The 25,980-nt window shown below is 43.0% G+C and overlaps 1 protein-coding gene across 6 annotated transcripts in view; it reads right to left on the reverse strand.

The window, feature by feature from the left end:
• Hr3 (nuclear hormone receptor 3 ROR-beta) overlaps positions 1 to 25,980 on the reverse strand; it is a 177,630-nt gene that overhangs the window by 138,610 nt on the left and 13,040 nt on the right. For 4 of the 6 annotated variants that reach the window (XM_078193696.1, XM_078193691.1, XM_078193689.1 and 1 more), the window contains exon 2: positions 15,290 to 15,346. The exons of the other annotated variants lie outside the window; for them this stretch is intronic. In XM_078193696.1, the coding sequence (XP_078049822.1) occupies positions 15,290 to 15,346 (57 nt within the window). The remainder of the gene's footprint in view (positions 1 to 15,289; positions 15,347 to 25,980) is intronic. 6 annotated transcript variants of the gene reach the window in all.

The following is a 25,980-nucleotide window of genomic DNA, read 5'->3' on the forward strand; positions in this document are numbered from 1 at the left end:
AGCGGAAAAGGGAGAGAGAGAGATGGAGACGGAGAAAGAGAAAGGAAGAGTGAGAGAAAGTGAGAGAGAGAGAGAGAGAGAGAGAAAGAGAGAGTGAGAGAAAGTGAGAGAGAAAAAGAAGAGGAATAGCGAGTAAGAAAGAAAGGGAGAGAAAAATAAAGGAAGAGAAATAGAGAGTAAGTGAGTGAGAGAGAGAGAGAGAGAGAGAGAAGAAGAGAAACACAGAGCAAGAAAAATAAATGAAAAAGAAAGATAAATGAGAAGAAATAAAAAGACAGAAAAAGAAAGAGAAATAGAGAGTAAGGGACCGAGCAAGCAAAAGAGAGAGCAAGAGAGTAGTCGGGCAGAGACGCGCACTCTTCCCGTCTTTTCTCGTTAGAGAGAGCAGCAGCAGCGGCAGGCCTGACAGTGTCGGTGCGGTGAAGAGCCCGAAGAAGAGAAGAGAAGACGAAGAGAGAGGCGCGGGAGACGACACGAACCGATCGATAGCTATGTATGTACCTACGTATATATCTCTCTCTGTACGTACGTGTGTATATATCTACGTATATACACATCTACGAACGTATGTATGCGTCTACGTAAGTATGTGCACATGTATGTACAAACCTATGTACGAGAACGTATGTACGAACGAATGCATGTACGAGACTGTATATACGAGACTATATGTACGAGACTGTATGTAGGCGACTGTATGTAGGAGACCGTATGTACGAGACCATATGTACGTACGTATCTACGAACGTATGTATATGTACGTTCATATCTACGTACGTCTGTATATGTACGTACATGTCTTCGTAGGTATGTATATGCACGTACATGGCTACGTTCGCATGTGTATGCACGTCTATATCCACGTACGTATGTACGCGTTATGCATATAGGCGCGATCGATGCGGGCCTAGGCGCTATGAGAATGAGCGATATATAGGTACGTGGGTAGGTAGGTAGGTAGGTTGGTAGACCATTGAAAGCGTGCAGGGATGTACCGTTAGCCGCGTCACCCGCCGATATATGACTATGCCCATTGAAATTCCTGTCGTCACCCGAAAACGAGCAGCTCCGCTCGCGGAATTGCCGGCGAAAGATCGCGCAATCGCTCCGGCGCGCGCGGCGCACGGTGACGCGCGCGCGAGCCACGTTAAAGGGCTGACTTCCCTCGGATATTTGATCACTGTACCACTGTGTCGAGCGACTGTTCACCACTTTTCCCACCCCCGAAACGCCGAAGAATTTCGGCTAATAGTTTATTTCCTAGTAGTTGAACTGGAGAGGAAATATGGACACGATAGTGTGAGATAATTAAGGGGAATCGTAATTATGCGATCTGGTAAAATAATCGAGGATAGGATTGATCCTTTGTTGCTACTGGACTGCGGATCTTTATGCAGATTTCTGTAGAACGGAGAACACGTGACGTAAATGTAGACTTTTCTTCGCATTTTATAAAATGTTTAACCCTTTAGACTCGAGTGGTGACTTTTAGACACCATTAAAATTGTTACAGCACTTTTCAAAATAATTTTTATATTATGAAAAATTTGATTTGAAAAATTAGATTTGAAAAATGATTAAAAGTAGAATTGTTCTTGCATGAGTTACGAGATTCAATTTCATATGCATAAAATACATTTTGTCATATAAAATGGAAATGTTATGTGTCAGGAAAGGTGTTTTAAAATTACGGTTCAAATGGCTTCCAGTGCAAAGGGTTAACACTGGAATAAAAGGACGGAATAAAAAAACACAGGTTCCAGCAACATTTCAGTGCACAACTCGCATCCGACTTTCGTCGCAGCTGCTCATCGAGTTCCGCAGGCGATTTCTGATTTCGGTCCGCGATCCGAGCAGTTTTCTCCGCAAAATAAAGTCGCGCGTTTCACGAATCGACGCGCGCACGTTTATTGTTCGGATAAATCCACGCTCGTGCGTCCAGGTCCGCCAATACCCATCGACGGTGCACGCAGCAACATCTGCGTGACAGAACTGGCAACGATAAAAAAAAAATAAAAGAAAGAGAGAGAAAAAAGGAAGTAACCGCGGGCGAAAAATCGCGATAAAGAGATCGGCAAGGCAGATGGTGTGCCCGTACGCTTCAATCAACTTTCCACTTGCAAAACCCCGAATTGTTCCGCGGGAGATGCGGCGGCGGCGCTCGTGCAAGAGAGGCTCCTCCGCACGTGAAAGCGGCGGTGTCGCTTAACCCGGTGACTTCACCGGTTGATTTTTTGGGGATACGACGGAGTTTCGCCGGCGGCCCGTGACCGCCTCTCATTGTCGCAATACGCGCCTGTCACCAGCCGAATGCATTCGCCAAATTAATCGTTCTCGACGACGGCGGCGAAACGCGATTTTCCTGGCCCCGATCGAATCGCGCGAATTAATTGGTTCGGCGAAGTCGGTGAAAAATGCTCGCCTTAGCTGCGTCTACTCGCGCGATGTTCACTGACAATCTTTTAGTAAAATTGTTTTAAAGCCGTTGAAATTGTAAGGAAATTATGTGTATAAATATAGTGTCTAGAGTAATTGTAATAAAATATGTAAGTATGAAAATAGAAGTACGGATGAATATAAGATAAATCTGATTTAAATAAATGTCAGTAAAATAAATAAATGTGAGATAAATATAAAATAAATTTAATTCGAATAAATGTAAATATAATTTGAATAAATATCAAATAAATACGGTATTTCCAATTTTATCTTATTCGTAAATGAGAAACCCCAATACCTGTTCTTGAAACCTGTTCTCTAACGTCAAGTAGGTCAATTATGCAGCAATAATTATTACCAAAACTGACAATACAATCTTGTTATTATTATAAAGCAACACCTGTTACTCTTACAGCCTCGATAAGTCCAACCTTAACCGCGAGAACGATCGATTTTTTTTACTGCAACTTCGAAGCGGCGAAACTTGTCTCGAACTTCGTCCGCCATCTTAAAACAAAGTTCCGTCATTTCGAATACAAAACACCGTTAAATCTCTAAACTCTGAAACATCTCCGACAAATAAATCGAAAGTTATTCCCGCGTGACGAAAATCCTTCTCGCTGACAATAAATTCAACGAGTACAACCCCTCTCGCTCGATAAAATCGCTTCCAAACCGCGAATTTTTCCGTCTTCGTCTCGCCGTCGACGTAAACACTCGGAAGGCATCCAACGGCTCATTGAATCCAGATTTACCTGTTCGAGGCTCGAGATTAGAGTAGGGGAAACCCGACGGTAGGTTTCCTCCCCCCCCGCGCGGACACCGTAAACGAAAGTCGGATCGCGGCTCTCGAAAAATTCATTGCCGTTTCCAGTCGGCCGGCGTATAAAACCCGACGGTCGCGAAACGAGCCCCGAAAACATTGTCGTAGGCAGCTTTCACGTCGGCCGTGCGGCGGTCGCGCTCGCTGCCGCCGTTTCGGCCCGCCGTTACGACACGCGAGGTGAAATTTACAACGTGCGCGCTCGTAAATTCGCTCGCGACGAATGCGGATTTGACAGGTCGTTCCCAGCGCCGGCCACCATTACGACGTGACCGGCGGCGAATCCCCGGGGCCGGGAGAGCAGCCGTCGCGTTTCGCCTCGGCGTCTTCGCGACAACGGCCGTGTTTCCGGGACTCGTGCCCGCGTTAATGAGCACCGGCGGTCCAGTCGACGATGCTTCATTTTTACGATCAGCTTTTATATAACTCGTTGTTGAACCGTGGATTTCGGGGATTTACGGCGAGAAAGGGTAGAGAGAGAGAGGGGTCGGTATTAAACTTTAGAGACTCTAAAGACGCGCTGTCTGCGACGCTCGAAGACTGGGAGAGGTGTGAATGTGTCTGCAATTAATTACGATTCGATATCGGTAATATATTTGGTATTAATGTGCTGATGTTGTACTTGGATTCAATTTACAGAAATCGGTGATGGCTTCCGGGCGCTGTAAAAGAATTTAAGATTATTTTATGATCATGATCCAGAGGCTCTAAAGATACTGTCCTAGATTGTTTTAAAACTCATTGAGAAAGCAATAAACGCTAATTAATTACAATTCAATTTCGGTAATATATTTAGTTTTCTGCTGCTATTCTATCTGAATTCAATTTACAGAAATCATCGATAGCTGTCGGGCAGCGTGGAAGAATTTAAGAATATTTTATGATCATGATCTAGAGATTCTAGAGATACTGTCTATATTGTTTTAAAACTCTTTGGGAAAGGAGTAAACTTTGCAATTAATTACAACTTGATTTATATTTAATTTTATTATATATTATATTTATATTAAATTTCATTAGATTTTATATTTAATTTTATTAGATATCATACATATATTCTATTAAATTATTTTATTATATTATATTTTTATTATCCAATTATATATTATATTAAATACAATAGATCTTGTATTTAATAAATCTTTATCACGAGTCAACCTCCTTATTATAGTGCAAAGAATTAATTAAAAGCTGCGAATTTAACGAATTGAACAAAATTCAATTCCACATCGCCGCGTTTCAATTTTTGACAATGTCTTCTGAGACACGCCATTTGCTAAGTCTGGTTGCCATTCCGGCGAAACAAAAATGGGAATAACCGTTAAAAAAGTGATGAGACTGCAAAGTGGTCTTTTACAATCCGTGATCCAGGCGGTGGACGGTGGAGAGCCCATTGTTTATTAATCGAACGGTTCGTTCACATCGGGTTGCGCACACGGTTACGAAACACAGAGAGAGAGAGAGAGCGGTATTTTTAAAGTTCCGCCGGATCCGCGGATTTGTGATTTCAGCGGCGGCGGCGGCGAACAGAAAGCTGCGCTCGCACCTTCGCTCGGGCATCTGTGTTTCGCGTTACTGTTTTAACTTTTAACCGTGCCCGCCGGAGGCGGCAGCCCCGACCCTTTTCGCCGCGCGATCAAATTAATAATAAAGATATTTTCGCGCGATTCGCGGGAAGCAGATCCGCGCCGGTCGATCTGGCATCTCCGCGTCGGGTTCCTGCTGTGCCTGGCTGCATCGAGCCCGACGAAAATCAGCGAGGTTAGAGCGAGAGGAGAGTACGTGGCACAGGATAGAGAAAGAGACAGAGAGATAGTGTGAGTAAGAGAGAGAGAGAGGGAGAGAGAGAGAAGAAGACAGAGGAGAAGAGAGAGAGGAGAAAGAGGAAGAGAAAGAGAAAGGGAGTATATATTTAGTCGAGTTGGACCGGTGCCAAGCTCATCAACGAAAATGAAATCTGGGTCTCTCTCTTTCTTTCCCCTTTTCCTCCCACCCTCTGTCTCTCCTTTCCTTTTTTCCCTCTCCCCTTTCTTCTCCGTTTCTGTCTTTGGTCTCCCCGGCATCGTCGCCAGCGCTAAAACGTCCTCGACTCGATACGATACCCGCCTATGCACTTGTGTGCGCACACGTGTATGTGTTTACGTGCATGTGGTCACGTTTATATGTGTTCACGTGCATGTGTCACGTTTATGTGTTCACGTTTATGTGTTAACGTTTATGTGCGCAAGTTTACGTGTTCACGTATACGTGTGTGCACGTTCGCAGACGCGGACGACCCGCGCTTTTGAAAATTCGTCTGTTGCCCCGGACCCGTCGTCCACCGATTCCGTTGGAAGCGACGCTGAAACGCAGAGATTTCCACCTTTGAGGCCGGGAAAACGCGAGCGCGAGCGCTGCACGGCCCGCTTTAAAAGGCAGTTTCAAAATCGAAACGGCTAAAAGGAACAAGTTTTTGTTTCGCGGACCTTTCGCTCCGCGGACTCGCCGCGCTCGGATACGACGAAGGGAGAGAGGGGAAAAATAGCGGCGGGAAAAGAAAGGCGGCCGCGATCTCGAGGAATCAAACGAAATATATATATAAATTGACTTCCGACGTAGCCAACCACGAAAATAAATGTAGGCAATTAACCCTTTGCGGTCGAATGGCGACTCTCAGGCGCCACTAAAAATTATCATGCCACGTTTTAAAATAATCTTTATCAAAACTAATATTTAAAAAATTGTTAAGAACTATTATCGGTTACATAAATCATATAATTCAATTTTATATAAAATAGATAAATCTTAGATAAAATGCTTCAGGTTATATGAAATGAAGACACTGCAAGTCTGAAGAAATATTTTCGTTTTTCAGTTGAAATGGCTCCGAAAGGGTTAAAACTCTCGGCGATTCTTGAATTTTGCGGTGAAAATAATTCGCGTTCCACAAAGCTGCGAGGCTCGCTTGTTAACGCGTAATTGGTGCGCCGCGTTATCCCCGCGTTATCGGCCCGCTCGCGTTATTGTATTGTTGCGAATTAAATGTATCAACTGTTACGTAAGCGGGCGCGCGCGTGACGCAACCGAGGCTGCCGCATGGGGACCCGTGCAGCAGCAGAAACACACCGGTTTATTTTAATGAAGACAGCCTGAACGAGACCGTTTTGCCCCGAAAAGTATCCGCCGAAACGTAACGACCCGCTCTCCGCGGTGATTTCGCGCTGAATGGCTCGTTTAAATCCGTGCGCCGCTAACCCGTTAATTCGAAGACGCGCGAACCGTCGAGAACACGCGGAGAGGCGCGACGCGACGGATTCGCCGCGTTTCGACTACTATTTCGGACGGAAGCTTTCGCGTTTTATGCATTGGATCAGCTTTCCTTTAAGCTGATGCTTTTTTTCGTATGAATTGTCGACTCGCTGAATTTTTAGGATTTTTAGTAGCGAGGCGATGAGCTGATATTTTGGCAATCTTGACGTGGATTCTTGAAGACGCGGAGTCGTGCCGCGTTTCGATTATTTCAGATGGAAGCTTTCGCGTTTTATACGCTGGATCAGCTTCTTCCTTTGTCCACTAAAATCATCGATTCTCTAAATTTTAAAAATTGTCAACAAAAAGACGCCGCGCTGCTATTTAGTCAATTTTCGCACGAATCCGCGCGCATTCTAACGCGGTGATTGCGACACGAGCCATTCGCTAATTTCTCATTTCGTTCGAGGAATTTTTAAGCTTGAAGATATGCAGGGAATCGATCGGATTAATTTCCGGTCTATTTTCGCAACGGAATAGCAAATTATACTGGGCTTTTGATTATTAAAGTCAAGTCGTATTGACGCTCCATCTCGAGGAAAAAAAATACCGTCTGGAAAGACTGTAGAGCATCCCGAAAGGATGTCTGAATGATTCATCGTCAGTCGAGCTGTCTTTTTTATATAAATTAACGAATTTAATAGGAATTCAAATTTGACATAACCTTCCAATTTATTCGACTAAATAATTTGACAATCCCTGATCGAATCAATTAAATCAATTTAGATCAATTAAACTATTCCAATTAAGATATAATTATTCCAATAATTAATAATAACATTAATAATAGTAATAATAATAGTCATGCGAATAGTTGTTGACCGTTCCCGTTCGAATAATTAATAATACGAATAATAATTTCGAATAATTATATAGAAATTATATAGTATCATATAAAGTTTTATAATTTTTATACAAATTATATGCAATTCCATACAAATATATTATATAATTTATATTCAAATTATATGCAATTACATACAATTCTACAATTTGTATACCAAGTATAAATAATTATATACACCTATATAATTTACATACAAATTACATGTAATTACATACACCTATATAATTTATGTACAAATTATGTTAACATAAACACCGACAGTCGCCTCTCACTCATCACTACCAAACGAACCACCGTGGCGACTCTCGGTCACCTCTCGCTCTTAAAGGGTTAAACCCGTTGATCCGGAATTTCGTTCATCTGGATTCGACGATCCGGCAACGTCACGTCGTCGCGTCGGTGGTTTCTTTTCGTCGGAAACACGGAGAGGGAGGGGAGGAGGAGGAGGCGGAGGCGGAGGCGGAGGCGGGCCGCCTCTCTTGCCTCTGTCTATCGAATTTTAAGTGCAGCCCGGGCATCGCGATTTCGCTGCCGAATTTGTTTGCTTTCGAATTTCACGGAATCGATGCGCGCTCAATATCGAATTCAAACATATCAGGTTTGTTACCGAATTCGAGTGTATCCGGTTCTACCTCTGGCCCGGTCGCCTCCCCGCTCCCCCCCCTCCTTCTGAAACGCGTCGATAGTTCTCCACCCTGGGCGAAATACGAGTCGGTGGAACTCTGTTTGCCGTTAAACTCGAATAAATCGATATTCCTTTGATAACGGTCCGTGTACTGATGAAAATGTAGATTGAGTAGTTCCCTCGCTTTTATGCCGGGAGGAGAGGGGAGGGGGGCAGGGTGGGGAGGGGAGGGGAGCTCTCTTTTATACAGTTCGTCCCGATCGCCGGCGTCTATTTTTACGCCGTGTAATGACGTTGCGATCCTGTGCCCCCCGTGCCCCCCCCCCCCCCCCACCTCTCGAGAGCGCCGCCTCTATTTCACAATGCGTTTCCCGATAGCGATTTATGATAATGCCGCCTTTCTCGGATTGACTTTTTGCTGCGACGACGATGACGACGGCGACGGAAAGTCCGACGTCGGCTGGCGAGGCGAGTCCTGCGCGCAGAGAACCTAGAGAGCTAATTATGCCGATCGCGCCGCTATCCGCGTCCTCGCCGCGTGAAATATTCAGCTCGCTTCCACGCTCCGCGCCGCGACCACGCTGTATCCGATTTTTTTCCGACCGGTTTTTTGCCCGTGAAAATCGCCGCCGAGGTCCTCGGCTACGTCGCGTTCGCCGTCCCCGGGGCAGATCTCGTGCGCGCGCCGCGACGCTCGCGCGCGTTTTCCTTCGCCGCTACGAAACCACGCTCCGCGAGATTCTCGAGTCGCGCGTTCTGCCCCGGCAAATGGACTAGAAACGCTGCTCTTGGGAATACGTTTGCTGCTCGCGGCCGAATAGAAAGTGCTTTACTTCGGTGGCTTGGGTCCGCGGTGCTCGCTGCCACCCGACGAAAGGGAACCGCCGATTTTAAGGGAACGCCTTACCTGACGCCGTAAGCTCGTGCCGCGAATACGCTCTTACCTACGCGAACCTCGGTACTTGCATACTTTATCGATCACCGTGCGCGCTTCTATCCTTCGTGTTACTTGCAAAATTATTCTTGAACGAATATGAAGATATTTCGATAAAGTTTTTGTTTCAGATTTTTGGGATATTTTATCGGTGCCATTTTTCTGAGATTTGATCTTTTCTTGGTAGTTGATTTTATTCGGTGAATTTAACCCCTTGAACTATAACGAGTCAGACTCGTGATACAAATTTCATGCAAGATTTATGTTATTTATTAGTGTTATTTATTAAGATTATTAAGTATATATGTTATATGAGTCACGTGACTTAATTTCGTACGCGTAGAATGAATTTTTCATATATAAAATGGAAATGCTAAGAGCAAGGAAAATCATTTTAGGATTCGCAGTCGAAGCGACTTCGAGTGCGCAGGGTTAATAATAGGGGAAGCTGATTTCTAACCGGGTCCAGCACGCGTGATCCGTCGCGCGGAGTAAAAAGGGTCTGGGAGGAGAGCGTTATCGACCGACTGGCCGCAATTTGTTAATGGATCCGCGGGTCCTTCAATGCGACCCTTAATGAAAGATTCCACCCACAGTGCCTCGAAGACGTCCCCGGTCACGTGGACCGCCGCCTTGTCCATTCTTCCCATTGAGGCGTCGTTGTTCCCCGGCGCGGCTCTCTCCCTCCCCCCCCCCCCCCCCCCCCCTCCCTCTCTCTCTCTCTCTCTCTCGCCATGGGGCATCGCTCTTGTTCACCGCCGTAACAAAACCGAGTGGTAATAGCCTACCACGGGCGCGAAAGTATTAAAGCCGAGCGGAACGAACGCACGTGGCGGTCGGCCGCGTTGCTTTTCGCGGTTTGCGCAACCGATGGTCTCTCCGTCGTGGCCCCGAGAGGTTCGGCAAATAGTCAAAAGCCAGGAGGGGCCCCGGAGTGAAAAGAACCGCTTTAATGGCGTGGCGGGGGGGACGGGGTCGAAGAAGAGGGCCCGGAGCACGGGGACCGGGCCCGGAAACGATTCGGACGCCGCGGGCGGGGAAAGCGGTCGCTAACTTGACACTTGCTTTCCTCGCTCTCGCGAATTCTCTCCTCGCCTCGCCGATCTGTGATTCTTGCGACGAACAATGCGCGGTTGGATGATGCATTTTTGGGGACCGATGAGTTGCTAGGATTTTGATTAGGCTAGATGAATTTGTTACTGTGTTCTGGTGTCGGAGTAAGTAGTTACTGCTACTGGAAATTAAGAGATTTAAGTGGTAATTTTTATGAAGTTAAAAGGGAATTGCAACGTCTGATATAGTATAATATACAGTCTGATATAGTATGATATACGGTCTGATATAATATAATACAGAGTCTCATATTATATAATATACATTCTGATATAATATTATTGTATTATGTATATTTACAGTTCGATGTAATATAATATACAGTCTGATATAGTATAGTATACAGTCTGACATAACATAACATACAGTCTAATATAATATGATATACAGTCTGGTACAACATAATATACAGTCTGACATAATATAATACACAATTTGATGTAATATGATATACAGTCTGATATAGTATAATATACATTCTGATATAATATAATACACAGTCTCATATAACATTATATACAATCTAAAAAAAAATATTATGTTATATGAGTATAACATAATATACAATCAGATATAATACAATATAGTCTGACATAATATAATATACAGTCTGATACAATATAAATTTCGTTCAATTTTCAGGGTATTTAATAGCGAAGCGCGCCACCGCGTCCAGATTGTTTGCAGAAGTTGCGGCGCGGGATGAGAAGCAAAACGACGCGAAAGTCGCGAAATAAGACTGGAAACGCACCCGCGGCTTGGTGGGAAGGAAAGGTGGATTCGAAACCGTCGGTCGGCAGCAGAAGAAACTTGAAATTTTCGAGTCGAGTCGTTTGACACGTATAATGCCGCGGCGTAGTGCACGCGCGCGCGCGTGCAACCAATACGTCTCGGTTGTGCTCTCACCGTCCTCGGGGACGTTGCTCGAGGACGAGGATAAATTTTTCCTCCTCGCGGCCCGGTATCAATGATTGCCCCACCTCGGCGACGCAAGAAGCGCGCGCGGCGTTCTTTGCGGCGTTTCATAAACGCCCGGTGCCGCGGCGAGTCATTAAACAATTACATAATATCGAATTTTCCCGCCGCGCCATTTCGCCGGCGCTTAAACAACCGCGCGCTCGCGAGTGTGAACAATTATTTTTTATTTTTCCCCCCTCTACCGTGGTTGTAGCTCGTATCCGTCGAGATCGATGCGTCCGGCCGGCCGAGTTATAAATAACAGGATTAATGGAAACGTGTCGATGGAATAACAATTAAGGATCATTCGACGACGATATCGAGCGTGTACGTGTAACGGGCCGATATAGCATATTGTAACGTTGGCTGCGACACCACTCGTGACACGCATTTGAAAAAGTGGAACGTATTTGCGACATAATCTGCTAGTTTTATCCGCTCGATCGTATTAATCAACCTTTTTTTTTCATTTCGTGTCCGTTCCTTTCTTCTCTCTCTCTCTCGTTTTGTTTTCAAACGCAGATCGCCGAGCCGAGATACACGCGGCCGGGACCGTCGAAAATTTTGGCTGGCCGTTGCCCCGACGCGATCCTTGTCGATTGTATAATGATTTTCTATTGGGGAACTTTCACTTCGTCGGACACACGAATCGTCGCGTTCGACCGTAATTTTATAATAATTACAGGCGACGAAGATTGTTGTTGGACGAGCCGGAAATGTTCGGTGCTGAGAAACGCGCGCGGCCATGTATAGGGTATCCTACGTTGCTCGAACGCTCTAGTATTTTCTGTGGATGGTTTAGTATTTTTAAATTGTATTATTACATGCTGTTATATTATTTTATTTTACTATATTTTATAAATTTATTATATTTTAATACCGAATGGTTTGGATATATTTGACAAAATTGTGCTGTTAAAAGGTGACAGAAAATCGAACACATAGTTATTAATTATTAGTAATGGCTTAATCAATAGTTTAACACCAGTTGCCTAAATCAATCTACTTTATTTATGTTTATTGTACTGTATAACTTTCTATTTTAATTTATCACGTATTTTATTAAATTTCATCAATACGCGATATACAACAAAATAGACCACGCGAGATCGACGAAGTTCCTAATAAAAAACGCATTGCGCAAAACAAAAAAGCAAAAGGGACAATAGAAAGCCTGTCCGAAATTTCTCCCATATCATAGTTTTGCAACAGGGCGCGCTCGAAATTGTTTAATTTCCCCGAGGATATCGGCCGGCTGGAGGGAGAAACCGAAAATTGAATTACTGTTATCGGCGACGCTCGTCGCTCGCGACGGAATCAATTGTGCCGGGCGGGATAAAAAAAAATTAACAATTTCCCCGATAAATATTGAAAATGCGCGGGCGCCGGGATCCAATTAAACGGGCAGAAATCATCGCGCGCGGTCAACAAATTGCCGTCGAGAGGCGGGGGTTCCTTTCCCGACGAAACCAGAAAATCGTCCGCGTTTACGTGGATTTACAACGATGCCCGCGACGTTATCGCCACCCGCCATTGCGCGGCCAATTGTAACTTACGCTAAATTGCTGCCGTCGCGTTGACAACGCGCGAGAGTCTCGAGGCGTTCGGCCGCGGGCGCAGTAGCGGCAGGCGGCGCGAGAGGAGAGAAAGAGATCGGCGAACGATAAAATGCAAGCGCGTTCGCCGTATTAAAGATTTGCGCAAGAATTACAAGACCGAGCCGTATAAGGCCCGAAAAAAATGCCCCCGGTTGTGTTAGATCGAGATGAAGAAAAAGAAAAAGAAAAAGAAAACAGTCTCGCCGCGACCGCGCCACGGTGAATTAAAAACTGTTCGAACGGGATCTATTTTTCTTTCTGCCGCGCATTGTCGCGCTCGTATTTGGCTAATTGACCGACAAGGGGAACTGGCTCGACGGTGCTTTATCTCCGTTTACGGAATATTAATGGCGTTCTTACAATTAGACAAAACGTGCCCGCAATCGCGGATCGGTCCGCGCGGGACATCTGTTACGAAAGCGGGCGCGACCCGGGACAGGGACGCTAGCCAAATCTGCGCGCGGCGAGTCGAACGTTTATGGGCGCGGCGAAACAGAGTCGCGCGTTTTTGGAAGTCGAATTAACACCTTGCGCTATAATAACGAGTCAGACTCGTGATACAAATTTCACGCAAAACCTACTAAATATGAACATTATTAATTTTTTCCATATCGACATAAAGATAAATTCTTTTTTTATCAAAGTCTGGAAACAAAAGCACGTAAAGACAATAAAAAAATAGGGAACACTGTCTGGTCCTATTATTAGAAATATTAAAAAGAAATAAGTGCTAATCGATGCAAGGAAGGGGTTAATCGTAGGCAGGAGCTTATAAGATTTGTGGTTTAATTGCGAGAGGAATGCGTCTTTGTTTTTAGTATTTAATGGAGATTTTTGCAAAATAAGGAGAGGAGTGTAAATCGTATTTTAATTTTCTAACAAGCGCGTGCATCATCCTATATCCTAATAATTGTTTAAAATGCGATATTTCAGCGAAGTCTGCCGCTAATATTCCCCCGTTCTAATAACCATAAAAAATCGATCCCATTGTGATTCATTATTAATACAGGAACACTGTCGGCAGAACGAAATCGAATAGATAATTCGACGGATTCGGGGCTCTATTTTCGGCGGCCGGTTCTCCCCCGATGCGTCTGTGCATTTTTGAGATGGCGCGGGGCGCGCGTCGCGCGAGAGTGCCCGATTAAAAATTTTATCGCGCGCCCGACGCGAAATCAAATTTTCATCGGACACCGCGAAACACAACTTTACGCGGCGGACGGACGAAACGCTCGCGCGAGCCCCGCGGAAAAAGTGCGCAATCGGCGCGAAAGGGGAAAATCAGTGTCCCCGTCGAATAAATAGAAACGAGTGCGTTAAAGGGAATTGATTTCGATTTCCTCGGGAAATATTTCCGATATGGTTTTTTTATAGTGATTTATAATCAGGTTGTTGGATCTGTCGATTATGGAGCAGCCTGTAGATAGGAACAGGTTTTCTTGTGCGGAGTCGCTTTGTTTCTTTATCGTCCATTGTGATGCTAAGATTCGCACTTCGTCGCACGTGGATATATTTGACAGCGGAATTTCGCTGCTGCCTTTGAAGCTTTCTATTACTTGCCGGATCGCGTGTAGTCTGAGTAATTTATTAATTTTAATTGTTAGAAGGAGAAATATTGGACTAATTTTTTTTTCATGATAATTTAATGCAAAATTGATAATTCGCTATTGGCTGTGAATTCTTTTAAGAATTTTGAGAAGAAATCAACTATCATAATATTAATAAATAATATTTCAATTTTAACTGTTAGAAAGGGAAATATTTGACTAATTTCTTTTTCATGATTATTCAATTTAAAGTTGTTGATTTGTTTAAGAAGCTTGTGCTGGGACGTTCAATTTTCTTTTCGCTGTTGGCTGTGAATTTTCGTAGAATTTTCAAAAGAAATCGGCTTTGTTAATAGTAATGAATGATATTTTAATTTCAACAGTTAAAAAGAGAAGTATTTGACTAATTTTTTGTTGACGATAATTTAATGTAAAGTTGATAATTTGTGTAAATAATTCGATTTTCTTTTCGCTGTAAACAGTGAATTTTCGAAGAATTTTAAGAAAAAATCGGCTGCGCTAACATTAACAAATAATATTCTAATTTCAACTGTTGCAAAGAGAAATATTTGCCTAATATTTTATCGATGATAAAATCACTTAGTTCACAATGAAATTAGTTCAAATAATTTGTATAAACAACGTGTGCTGAGGCGTTCGATTTTCTAAAATGGCCACGGCTCTCCGTGCCGACATTTCGCGCAACCCCGTCCGCCATCTTGTCCGCGCGCGAGGCGCGTTGTTTACGGCGGGACGGAAAAACAGAAACCCGAAGATCGCGGATTCCCCCCCGTTTTGTCACGGTGTTCGGAGCGTTAGGAAAGTTACGCGGGTTGTGAAACAAATTCGTGACCCGACTCCACGAGCGCGGCTTCGATCAAGAACTAACGCCGCGCTCGTCCGCTGAATTATACATTCCGACTCTCTGTGTGTGTATACGTATACATATACATGTGTGGGTAGCCGGCACGAAAACGCCGTGGCCGCGTTGATACGCGGAGCGTCCTTAGGACGAACAGAAACTGAAAAAAAAAGGAAAAGGAAAGAAAAAGAGGCGCGGGGGCAACGCTAACGAGATGTATCCGTGTTATTTCGTTGATTCTCGTGGAGGTACTCACCGGGTCCGTGTGTTCGCGGGCTCGCGTCAACACCCGAATCAAGGACACGTAACTTACCTGAAAGCAGAACAGAGAGAGACAATGGTTAAACATTTCACAATCGTGACAAATTTGTTTTCGCCGGCGATCCACTGTGTGGAGCGAACGGACACGGCGGCGGCGGCGGCGCCTGATGCCCCGGAGATTGAACGGTTTAACGACTTTTTAATTTCTCGATGCTACGCGGCGTATCAAGGATACCTACGGGCTATTACGGACGTAAATTCCGCGGTCCGGTGATAATACATTTTTCTGGCTCTCTTGGCCGTGGTTTGACGCCCGTTGCTGTACCATCATCTACGGGTTTGAAATTGCTGGAAATTTGATGATTGTATTTTGGGGATTTGTGGATATTTTGTATTTTGTCGATGTAAGTTTGCAGGTGTAAGTTTGTAAATTTATAGATGTTTTGTAATTTATAGGCTTCAATTGGCGTAATATTGACCTAAAGACTATTAAAAATCTTCTTTGCCAATAAGATCGTTTAAAGTACAGCAAAGGGGTTAACCAAATATTTTCTAATGGTAGATTCTGTTTTATTTCAATATTAAAATATTAAAATACTGCAGATACTGCAATACAATTTTTAAAAAGTCATTCATTGTATAAACAACAATAGATTGATATCTTTATCGAGAATGAAGGTAAGAAATGAACAAGAGACATTCAAAAGAGATAAAGCAATAAACATTTCTATAATTAAATCCTGCCTGTCAATAATGCAAAGAATAAATAGCAAACATTGTCACCATTATAAAATCAATTTCAACTAACTCATTAAATAAGCATATTAACACGTTCTCTACCAGCGTCACTAACACATTAATCCTATGCATCGTATTAGCAACTTATTTTCCATAAAATACGACAAAACCGTGCTATATAATACAATTGCAACTAATTAAAAAACACATTCGACGGTCTTCTTGCAAAATTAAAATTCGCGTAGATCGTCGCACACCTCGCGACGCCGGCGGCGAACGTGTTAACCTAAAAAACAGAAAATCGTCGCGTCCACCAAACGAACCCCCATAGCTCGCAAACGAAACAACAAACCAGCAAATCAAAATACTGGAAGTATTTAAAGCATCGAAAGCCCTCCGATCGCAGCGCAAGCGCAAAAGAAACTGAATCATCGTCGCGATCCATCGATCGCCGCAAGCTCGCGGATACTCGGCGTCGCGGTGGATCCACCGAAAGCGTCGGATTCATCCGTCGAAACGTTCCCCCCATTGAATTTGTTTTCTGCTGTCGAAACGTTCCTTTTCATTCTTGTTCCCGTTCGCGCGAAGAAAAGACTTGGTCGCACGTCGCGGAATACAGAGCTTCGAGCTATTATTACGCGCTCATTTACCAACCGGCCCCTCGCCCCTCGCCCCACGCCCCCGGCGCGAGACCCACCCCCTACGGCGGCCGCCACCCCCGCCCGGCCATCCGGGCGGAGAACAAAACGGAAGCTCGGTCTTTTGCAAAAGAAAGAAAAAAACGAAGCTGGGTGAAAAAAAAAGGAGGAAGCAGAAGAAGAAGAGGAGAGAAAAAAGCAGCAACAGCAGCAGCAGCAGCAGCGCCAGGCGAAGCAGCGCCGTCGTTCCCCTCCCCCGCGTCTCGGTTGATGTGAAACGAAGTTTTTAAAAGGCAGCCTCACGCGACTATCAACCGTGCATCGTGGAGGCCTTCTCGTTTCTTTGCCGTTTGTTCGGCTGGCCGAGAGACCGTTGCCGTGCACGCTCCTAACGTAAGGAGCGATTGTTGTCGGCGATGGGTGGCTGTCGCAATCGGAAGTTTCGTCTTGCAACCGTCGCTCGGCCGTTTCGCTTCGGTACGCGCGCCGCCGCCGCCGCCGCCGAGAGCCGACAATCCCGCTCGAACGATCCGCACCGGAATCGGATGGAGAGAGACGGGAAGAGAGACAGAGACGGAGACGGAGACAGAGTCAGAGTTAGGGACAGACGGGGACAGAATCAGAGACAGAAAAAGAGAGATAGAGATAAATACATAGATGGATAAATAGATAGATAGATAGATAGATAGATAAATAGATAGATAGGGAGAGGCAGAAAGATAAAGTTAGATAGACAGAAAGATAAAGTTAGTTAGACAAAGAGACAGAGTGAGAGAGAGACAGAGTTTGCTAGACAGAGAGACAAAGAGAGAAAGTTAGTTAGACAGAGAGACAAAAGGACAGAGTTAGTTAGAGAGAGGCAGAGATAAATAGATACAGAGACAGAGAGACAGAGGAACAGAGTTAGACAAGAGACAGAGAAACCGAAAGACAGAGTTAGACAAGAGACAGAGAAACAGAATGATAGAGTTTGTTAGAAAGAGAGACAAAGATACATAGATGGAGAAACAGACAGACAGAGAAACAGAGGGACATAGTTAGTTAGACAGAGAGACAGAGATACATAGACAGAGATACAGAGAGACAGAGGACATAGTTAGACAGATAGACAGAGATACATAGACAAAGAGACAGACAGACAGAAAGACATAGTTAGTTAGACAGATAGACAGAGATACATGGATAGAGAAACAGATAGACAGAGAGACAGAGGGACATAGTTAGTTCGACAGTTAGACGGAGATACATAGATAGAGATACAGAGAGACAGAGTTAGTTAGAAAGACAGACAGAGAGGCAGAGATAAATAGATAGAAAGACAGAGAGACAGACAGAGACAGAGATAGATAAATAGACAGACACACAGACAGAGAGACAGAGAGACGGAGAGAAAAAGAGAGGAAGGGAGAAGGAGTGAGAGAGCCGCGGAGATAGAGACCAGGCCCATCTCGAGCGCGCATCTCGCGAGATCCGTTGCACGAAACATCCTTCGCTTGGGAACATCGACCGTCTAACCGCCGGAGGAGAACAGATCCGAGTCCTCCTCTCCCGTTCAAATGAACACATCGCGCGCGGATCGCTCGGATCGGCACTCGCTTCGTGACTCATCGTTTAATGACTCGAACCACGGATAGATATACACCTTTTTGCGCTGCGTCGCATTGTCTGCTCGATCCAAGCGGCAACCATATCGTTTCCACGAGAACAACGGATTCGCGGTTTCTGGCGATCACTTTGGCACACGGTATGACTGGTTGATCCTTGGACGGAGACAATGCAGAAGCTGCATGGTTAGTGTGAAGATGTTCGATGGGGTATCGTAGATTTCAATGATGGTTGTTTCTCTTTGGGGAATATGAAATTTTTAATGGGTTGTGGGGAAGGATGATTTAGGGTGTATTAACCCTTTGGACTAGTGGTGTTTTAATTAGAAAACTGAGATAGTTTCTTTGTTCTATGGTGCTTTTATTTTATATAATATTTTGGGAGGATAGTATTTTATATATATTGAATTTTGTGATTTAGGTATAAATCGCATTGTTTTTTAAAGTTAATATTATTTTGCCATTGCAGAATCGCCACTAAAATACGAAGGGTTATGTATATATTAATTTTAACAAAAAATTAACTAACAAAAAAAAATACAAAAATAGCGTACCTCGAAAATTGATTGAAACAAGTTTAATTAAAATTGTGGAATTGGTAGAATTTCAAAATTATTTGAAAGTGTAGAATTACCGCCGGGCACTGACATAACCTCAACATGATTGGATTAAAAGAAACGGATTAAAACAAATGACATTGTACAACTCTGTTCAATACCAAAAGACGAATATTTTAATTGTCCCAATAAAAGTACTGTAATAAAGTAAATATAATAAAATAATGTATCGTTTGCTACACCAAAGTAATTAACCACCCCATTAAAAATCACAATATCAACAAAATAACAGAAAGTGCATCTCAACTCAACAAAAAACAACACATCGCAATGAAAAACAATTCCCGCGAAACGCGATTAGCCTAACCGTTTCGCTCCCAAATTCGCAACAGCATTTAAAGGGTAAACGCGGCGAGCGTGTCCGGCTTGTTGCAAATAAAAATCGTTAAAGCTCGAAATAGGCGTGCCTGATATGAGTTTAATCGGACTTTGTCCTGATTTACAACCGAATGGAAAATAGGTCTCGGATCGTTAACCATTCAGAAGTCCTTGAGCGTATAAGGCGTTTTATGTTGGAAGTAAATGGCCGCGAAAAACTCGTAATAGTTCGTTCATAATTTACCGCCGGAAGAGCCGGCCGCTTATAAGCCACATTTAAAAAAAACGGACATTCCTACAATAAAAGAGAGTACGTTAATCTAACCGAAAGAATCTGCCCCCCTCCCTTCTTCAATTATAAAAATCCCGTTTCGCATTAATATTAATCGTATTCAAATCGCGTCGATAAAGAGGCGCGGAAATGACCGCCAAATTCGAATTTCAAATTTGAATACGTTCCTCTTGTGTTCCTCTTGTGTTCCTCTTGTGTTCCTCTTGTGTTCCTCTTGTGTTCCTCTTATGTTCCTTTTACGTTCCTCTCATGTTCCTGTTATGTTCCTATCGCGGTTCCCTCGGTTGGAAAAGGAACAGTGTGAAATAGGAAGTGGAGGAGGCGCCACCCGACGTTCGAAATTGGTCGGTAAGTTATCGGCGACGCCGCCGTGCCGGTCGATACTGTCGGTCTCCGCGGCAGATCCTCGTTAAGGCCGGTCCACTCGAGCGCGTAGAACGTGGCCGAACATGCCGTTAGCAGCGTCATCTGACGTGGTATTCGGTACCACATGCTGGCGACCGGCCTTGCAAGGCTGCAGGCCATCGAACTCTTGGCCTACTGTCGTGCCACGTAATACGTGTGTAAGATGCGCGAGAACGAGGATAACCGGCATGCGCAAGGGAAAAAGGACGACCGATCCGCCAGGAACGATCTGACTGCGAACAGTCGGGACGGGGGGGCCTCTGCGCCGTACCAGGGCCGTATCCCTTCTGGTACCCAAACTACAAATTCTATCACGTTTCAAGATCATTTTTACATCAACACAATTTTTAAAAATTGTTAAATAGTCAAGTTGTTGTTAAAAGTCATTCTGTTACATGGAATGGAAATACTATTTATATTTTATTTATTACTAATTTTGTATTTAGAGCCAGGAAAATTATATCAGATTTACAGTTAAAATATCTCCGAGTGCAAAGGGTTAAACTCTAACCACCATCGGCGATAAATAATTGTAAAAATATTAATTGCCATTTAAACTAATTGACCACGTAAAAAGCCAATTTTTGATTAGTTTCCTTGACGGTAACATAACAATAGAATTCTTAAAGCGTATCTCTTGTTAAATACATTGCTGCCGATTTGAATAAAAGTCTGACCGCAATAACAGTTTAATTAGAATCCTTACCGGATGAAATTTGTTCGAATTTACATGCGGCCGTTGGCAGGAACAAAAATATTATACGGAATTTCGCTCCGGCGGTGTATACAATACGTATACGACCGAGGAGACGAGTGCTAATTTGCCGAGAGGTGCTTTAAAGCTGAAGATGGGAGCGTCCCCTCTCGAATGAATTTCGATATATTCATGTTTCCATGGCACTCGTCGATTCTAATGACTATTAACAATTACGACCATTGTATTAATTATCCGGCTTGCGGAGAGTATAGCGGTCCCTGAAATGCAAGGTCTTCTCGGCAATTTCTATTCCGACGTTTAATGATCGGATAATTATCCTTGATGCGCCCATCAAGGATCCTTTTTAAATATATTTAAAATGTTTATTAATGTTCACGAACGGTTACTTTATAGCCGAGAAATAAATAATTCAATCGCACGCATGTAGTTTTGTTACAGAAGCTAAATTCTTCGGAGACATTAATTTCTCAGTCATTTTGTTTTTTAATTGCTTCAGTTTCAGTTGATTCATTGGTTAGTTAATATTATAGTTCAATAGACGTAGAAGTGATCAGTAAATTTTGATATTATTTGTTAATATTTTGAAGTGTTTTATTTTGATTTTTATATCATTAGTTTAGTGCTTGGAGTTCGTCATTTAGAGTTTTAGGTTAGAAAATATGTTTGAAATAGTTGACAATTTTCCGGCTGGTTATTTTGCAGTAATTATTTTTATATTGTCATAAAATTAATATTAATCGTAAAAGGTATCTAATATCTAAAATATTATACAGTAATACTTCAATAATAAATAGAAAATTATTAGTTATAAACAGAAAATTATTACAAGCTACTTATCGAGATAAAAATCCGATTTATAGACTATTGATTGGTAAAATGTTAATAAATAAGTAAATAATTCTCAGCACCACCAAAAATTAAAAACCAGTGGTTAAACCACTCTCAATGATTTCTACAGCAAGCAATTCCCCCCTCCAGAGTTGAGGCGCGTTCGGTCCAGACGGATCTCGACCTTAAAGCGAACGTCGACGAGAGGGTGGTAATTAGCAAGGTCGAGAAACAGGGTGTATCCGCCATTACCATATCCGCCACGCAGCCGTCATCCACCGCGGTTATACCGGCACGTAATGTCGGCCCGTCATTCGTCGGCCCGACATCGCTATGGCGCTTACAAAAAAAGCTTTCAGCGGGAACGACTCGTTCCAGAAAACGGGGTAGCCGGCGCGAGGAAGGGGGAGGAAGGGAGGGGTGGAGTTGGAAAACGGTGACTTCGCGCCGAGGAATTTCATCATATAGCTAGAATGCAAGGTATCTGGTCGGGGGTTTTAAGCGAGCCACGGGAGGCCGAACCGTGCCACGGTCGCGTTTCAGAGCCGGGGCTTCACTGTCGGGCCGCCCGCGCACTTTTACCCTATATCGAGCGCCGTAAGCTTGTTAGTCCGGAACGGGAACCTGCGCGCGCGAACTTCCCCGCCTTGTGGACGGGCCCGAAACTTAACCCCATAACGGACGAGGGGCGACTCTCAGTCGCCGCCGTTTTTCACGCGGCAGGACGATCGGCGAGCGAGAGGCGACACGCGGTGTTTATGTTAAGATAATTAGTATATAAATTATATAGTTGCATATAATCGTATGTACAGTCAGTCCCATAAGTATTTGTACCCTCGTTGCTTACAAGAGAAAACTGTTGAGATGAAGAGTTGCATGTAAAATTTTGCAATAAACTTTTTATTATCTTATTTAACTCTTTGCACTCGAATGGTGATTCTGAGGCACCACTAAAATTGTTCTGTCGCCTTTTAAAATAATTTTCATAGCAACAAAGTTTAATGTTAGAAAAATTGTTGAAAATGAAACTGTTGTAAAATTGGTATATATAAAATGCACTTCATAGCTTAAAATGGAAATACTGTACACTGGAAAAATTATTTCAGATTTACGGTAAAAATGGCTTCGAGTGCAAAGGGTTAATATTTTTGGATATGACGGAAGAGGTTTGGAGATAGCCTGATACGGAACTAGAATTAAAAAATGTACAACGAACTGTAAAGCACAGTTGGTTCCGTCAAATCGGAGCGATTTTGTTCGACGCTTTAAGGCAAACGCCGGCGGCAGGTATCGCAGACTTCAATCTTCCATTTTGCAGTCGCGGCGAACTTCGAGAGTAGGTTAAAGTTTAGATGGCTCACTGTTTTACTGCTTAGCATTTGCAGATAAAGAAATGTTTGTAATGGTGGTCAGTGTAAGTTAGGGTATTTTAATTGGGGTTTCATTTGTTGTACTTTGTTCTATTTTATTTTATTCTAGTTTACTTCATTTTATTTCATTTCATTTCGACTTTCATTTATTGTACTTTACTCTATACTATTTGATCCTATTTTACTTTATTTTAACCTATTTTATTTTACTATATTATAATATATGACGTATAAGCAAATGGACCACCTGTAATTTCCAGCAAAATCAATAACGTTCACTACAACGTTAGCATTAGTTAAATTGCATCATTTTGATACATTACCATTTAGAATCAATTAATATAATTAATACGTTGTATTTAATTACCGTACAATTAAATACAGCACCCTATCGATTAATCAATACCAATAAAAGTATTCTTTATATTTCCATTTTATAATCTATATCTCGTATTTTCTATTTCAGTATCTACATTTTATTCTCCCCAATTGTTCCCCAAAAATGGACAATTTCAGAAAAGAAAATACAATTATCCGAGTCAAGCAGCTCGTTTTATAAATCTCCGACTACAAAAACGAGCCGCGAAGCTCGACTAATCGTATTTTGCTTACAAGATGGAAGACAATCGGGGTGAATTTGCTGTGCCGACAATGTTCCCGGTCCAAGAACTACCCCGAGTCATTAGACGAAACCGTTGAATTAACTTTGGAACTTTTTGATAGGGGTTGTTTAGTTCTCACCCTCTTCGAACCCCCTACGAGCAGCGAAAAGTCTCCTTTTGTTTACTAGCCGTCAACCCTTGCGCTTGTAATTGAAAATGCCGCGGGAGAATTATTTTTAAAATCGTTATTCCCACAGGCGAACTATAAATAACTTAAAAATTGTTTCTCGATTAACCCTTTCCACTCGAAGCCATTTTAACTCCAAATCCAAAATAATTTTTCTGGCTTTATAGTATTTCCATTCTATGTGACAAAATATATTTTATACATATGAAATTGTTTCTCGCAACTCGTACCAATAGTTTTTTACTATTTTTAGTTTAGTTATTAGTTTTTTTTTACTATTAAGAATTTTTGTAATCTAAACTTTGTTAGTACAAAAATGATTTTGGTACGCGATAGAATAATCTTAGCGGTGCCTCAGAGTCACCACTCGAGTTAAATAACGTAGGGTAAAATAACAGTGGTACCGACACATCGTTCCGTCAAGGGATTAAGCTCCGGTTAGATAAAGCTGTTCTCCACCGCGTTGATTAATGTTTCGATAACTTTCGTTCGCGTCGCCCGCCTCTTTCTTATGCATTTCCGCGGCGAGAGAAAGGCGGAAAGAGCGAGAGGGGGGGGGAGGGTGGAGGGATCGGTTTTCGAAGGAACGCGTCCAGGCGGCATTAATCATAGAAGTACATCTGCTGGGTCTGAGGGTTACGAGGTCAGGCACTTTGCCATTAACCGGTCGCGTCCGGCGCACGAAGCAAACGCCGCGCGCGCTCCGCCGTCCCAGTCGATGTTTGTTCGTTTATCGGTATCTGGCATCTATTACATTGTTTTAAAGTCCCCGGAATTAACGCGCGGCACGTTCGCGATGGCGCATGAATTTTTTAACGCCGGACAGGACGCGCTCGCCCCGGGGATAATGTTTATTTACACGGCAATCGCTCGGACGATTATCGGAGATCTGCGGAAACTGACGCGGCGCTTAGGAAATTACGGCGCTTTTTATCAACTCTATTTTCTAAATTACCAGATCACGTTATTCGACTTATAAATGATTCTTTAACGCTCCTTATTAATTTTATAAAGTTAAAATAATTTATTTAATCGAATTGAGAATTTACGTTTCGCGAAACTAACGCGGCGCATTTTATTAACTCTATTGTTCTCTAAATTACTAGATCACATTATTCGATTTATAAATATTCTTTAACGCTCCTTATTAATTTCATAAAGTTAAAATAATTTATTTAACTAAATTGAGAAGTTAAGTTCCGCGCTATTGCGTTTAGAATTTTGTACGATCCATTCTGTTAAAAAGGAGGAGATGATTAACGTTAATATTAATGTTCTCTCTATGTAATTTTCTCAATAATAATATCATAGTTCGCGTATAGATGTGTCAAAGGGTTGCGGAAGTATCGAGGGTCTGAGATGAAAAGGAATTAGCGGAGCATCCTTCAGCATCAGTTTCAACGAGCTGTTCGCTGCATCTTGTGCATCGCGTATGCTCTTTAATTAATTAAACTGTTCTAATCCCTCGAGAAGAGGACTTTTCACACAGTGGAACCTCGCTTATCCGAACCTTGAACGCCATTCCCATTTTCACAGCGGAACCTCTTTTATCCGAACCATTGACGTTGCTACCATTTTCAGCCAAGTTTTTCTCGAAGCGCTTTTCGCTTCGGCGTTGCAAATAAAATTTTTTACAAAGTCCGGGAATGCTTAAAATGTATTGCAAAAATATCGAGACCCGAGCCGGACGTTTCCTCGAATATTTGGCGACGCGCGCACGCCCCCGCCGCATTTTATTCCCGGGCGGTGGTATCCGACATTCCCTCCGGGATGCGTCAAACGTTCCGGGCAAAGGAGCTCGTCGGGCAATTCAAGCCTAGTTTAGTAAGTAGACGTAAACACATGGAGGGCCGTCCCGCACCGGCGCGAGGGAAATTCTATCGGAGCGGAGTGCACTTTCGTGTATCAGACCTGTTTACACATTGGCTTGAAAGGACTACCACCCCGCGCATCGATCTTTTTTTCTCCGCGCGATAAGCGTGTCGCTGCTGCATGGAATTTCCTCGACTATGCACCGTCGCCGATACTCTCGCGCGATTCTTCTTGAAAATTGTGCGACGCACCGAATATAGTGTTTTTAACATTAGAACAATATTATAATATCGCCGGGTGGCCGATAATATTTTTATATTGTCCGCGAGCGTGTAAATAAATAGCAAAACAGTAAAAGTTTCATCGATCTTTTTAACTCGCGTCGTGTTTTAGATTTTTTATTTTATATTTTATAAATAGTAAATAATATTGTAATTATCAATATTTTATCTTGAAAAGTCTGCAATTCTACGGTGTTATTTATGCCGAAGAATGGAGTAGTGGTTTCAGGGTTAAAGGGTGGATTTATTTTTGCAAACAGCTAAAGCTTGTTTCTC

Source organism: Augochlora pura, chromosome 10, assembly GCF_028453695.1.
Source record: "Augochlora pura isolate Apur16 chromosome 10, APUR_v2.2.1, whole genome shotgun sequence".
In the NCBI taxonomy this organism is placed as follows: Eukaryota; Metazoa; Arthropoda; class Insecta; order Hymenoptera; family Halictidae; genus Augochlora; species Augochlora pura.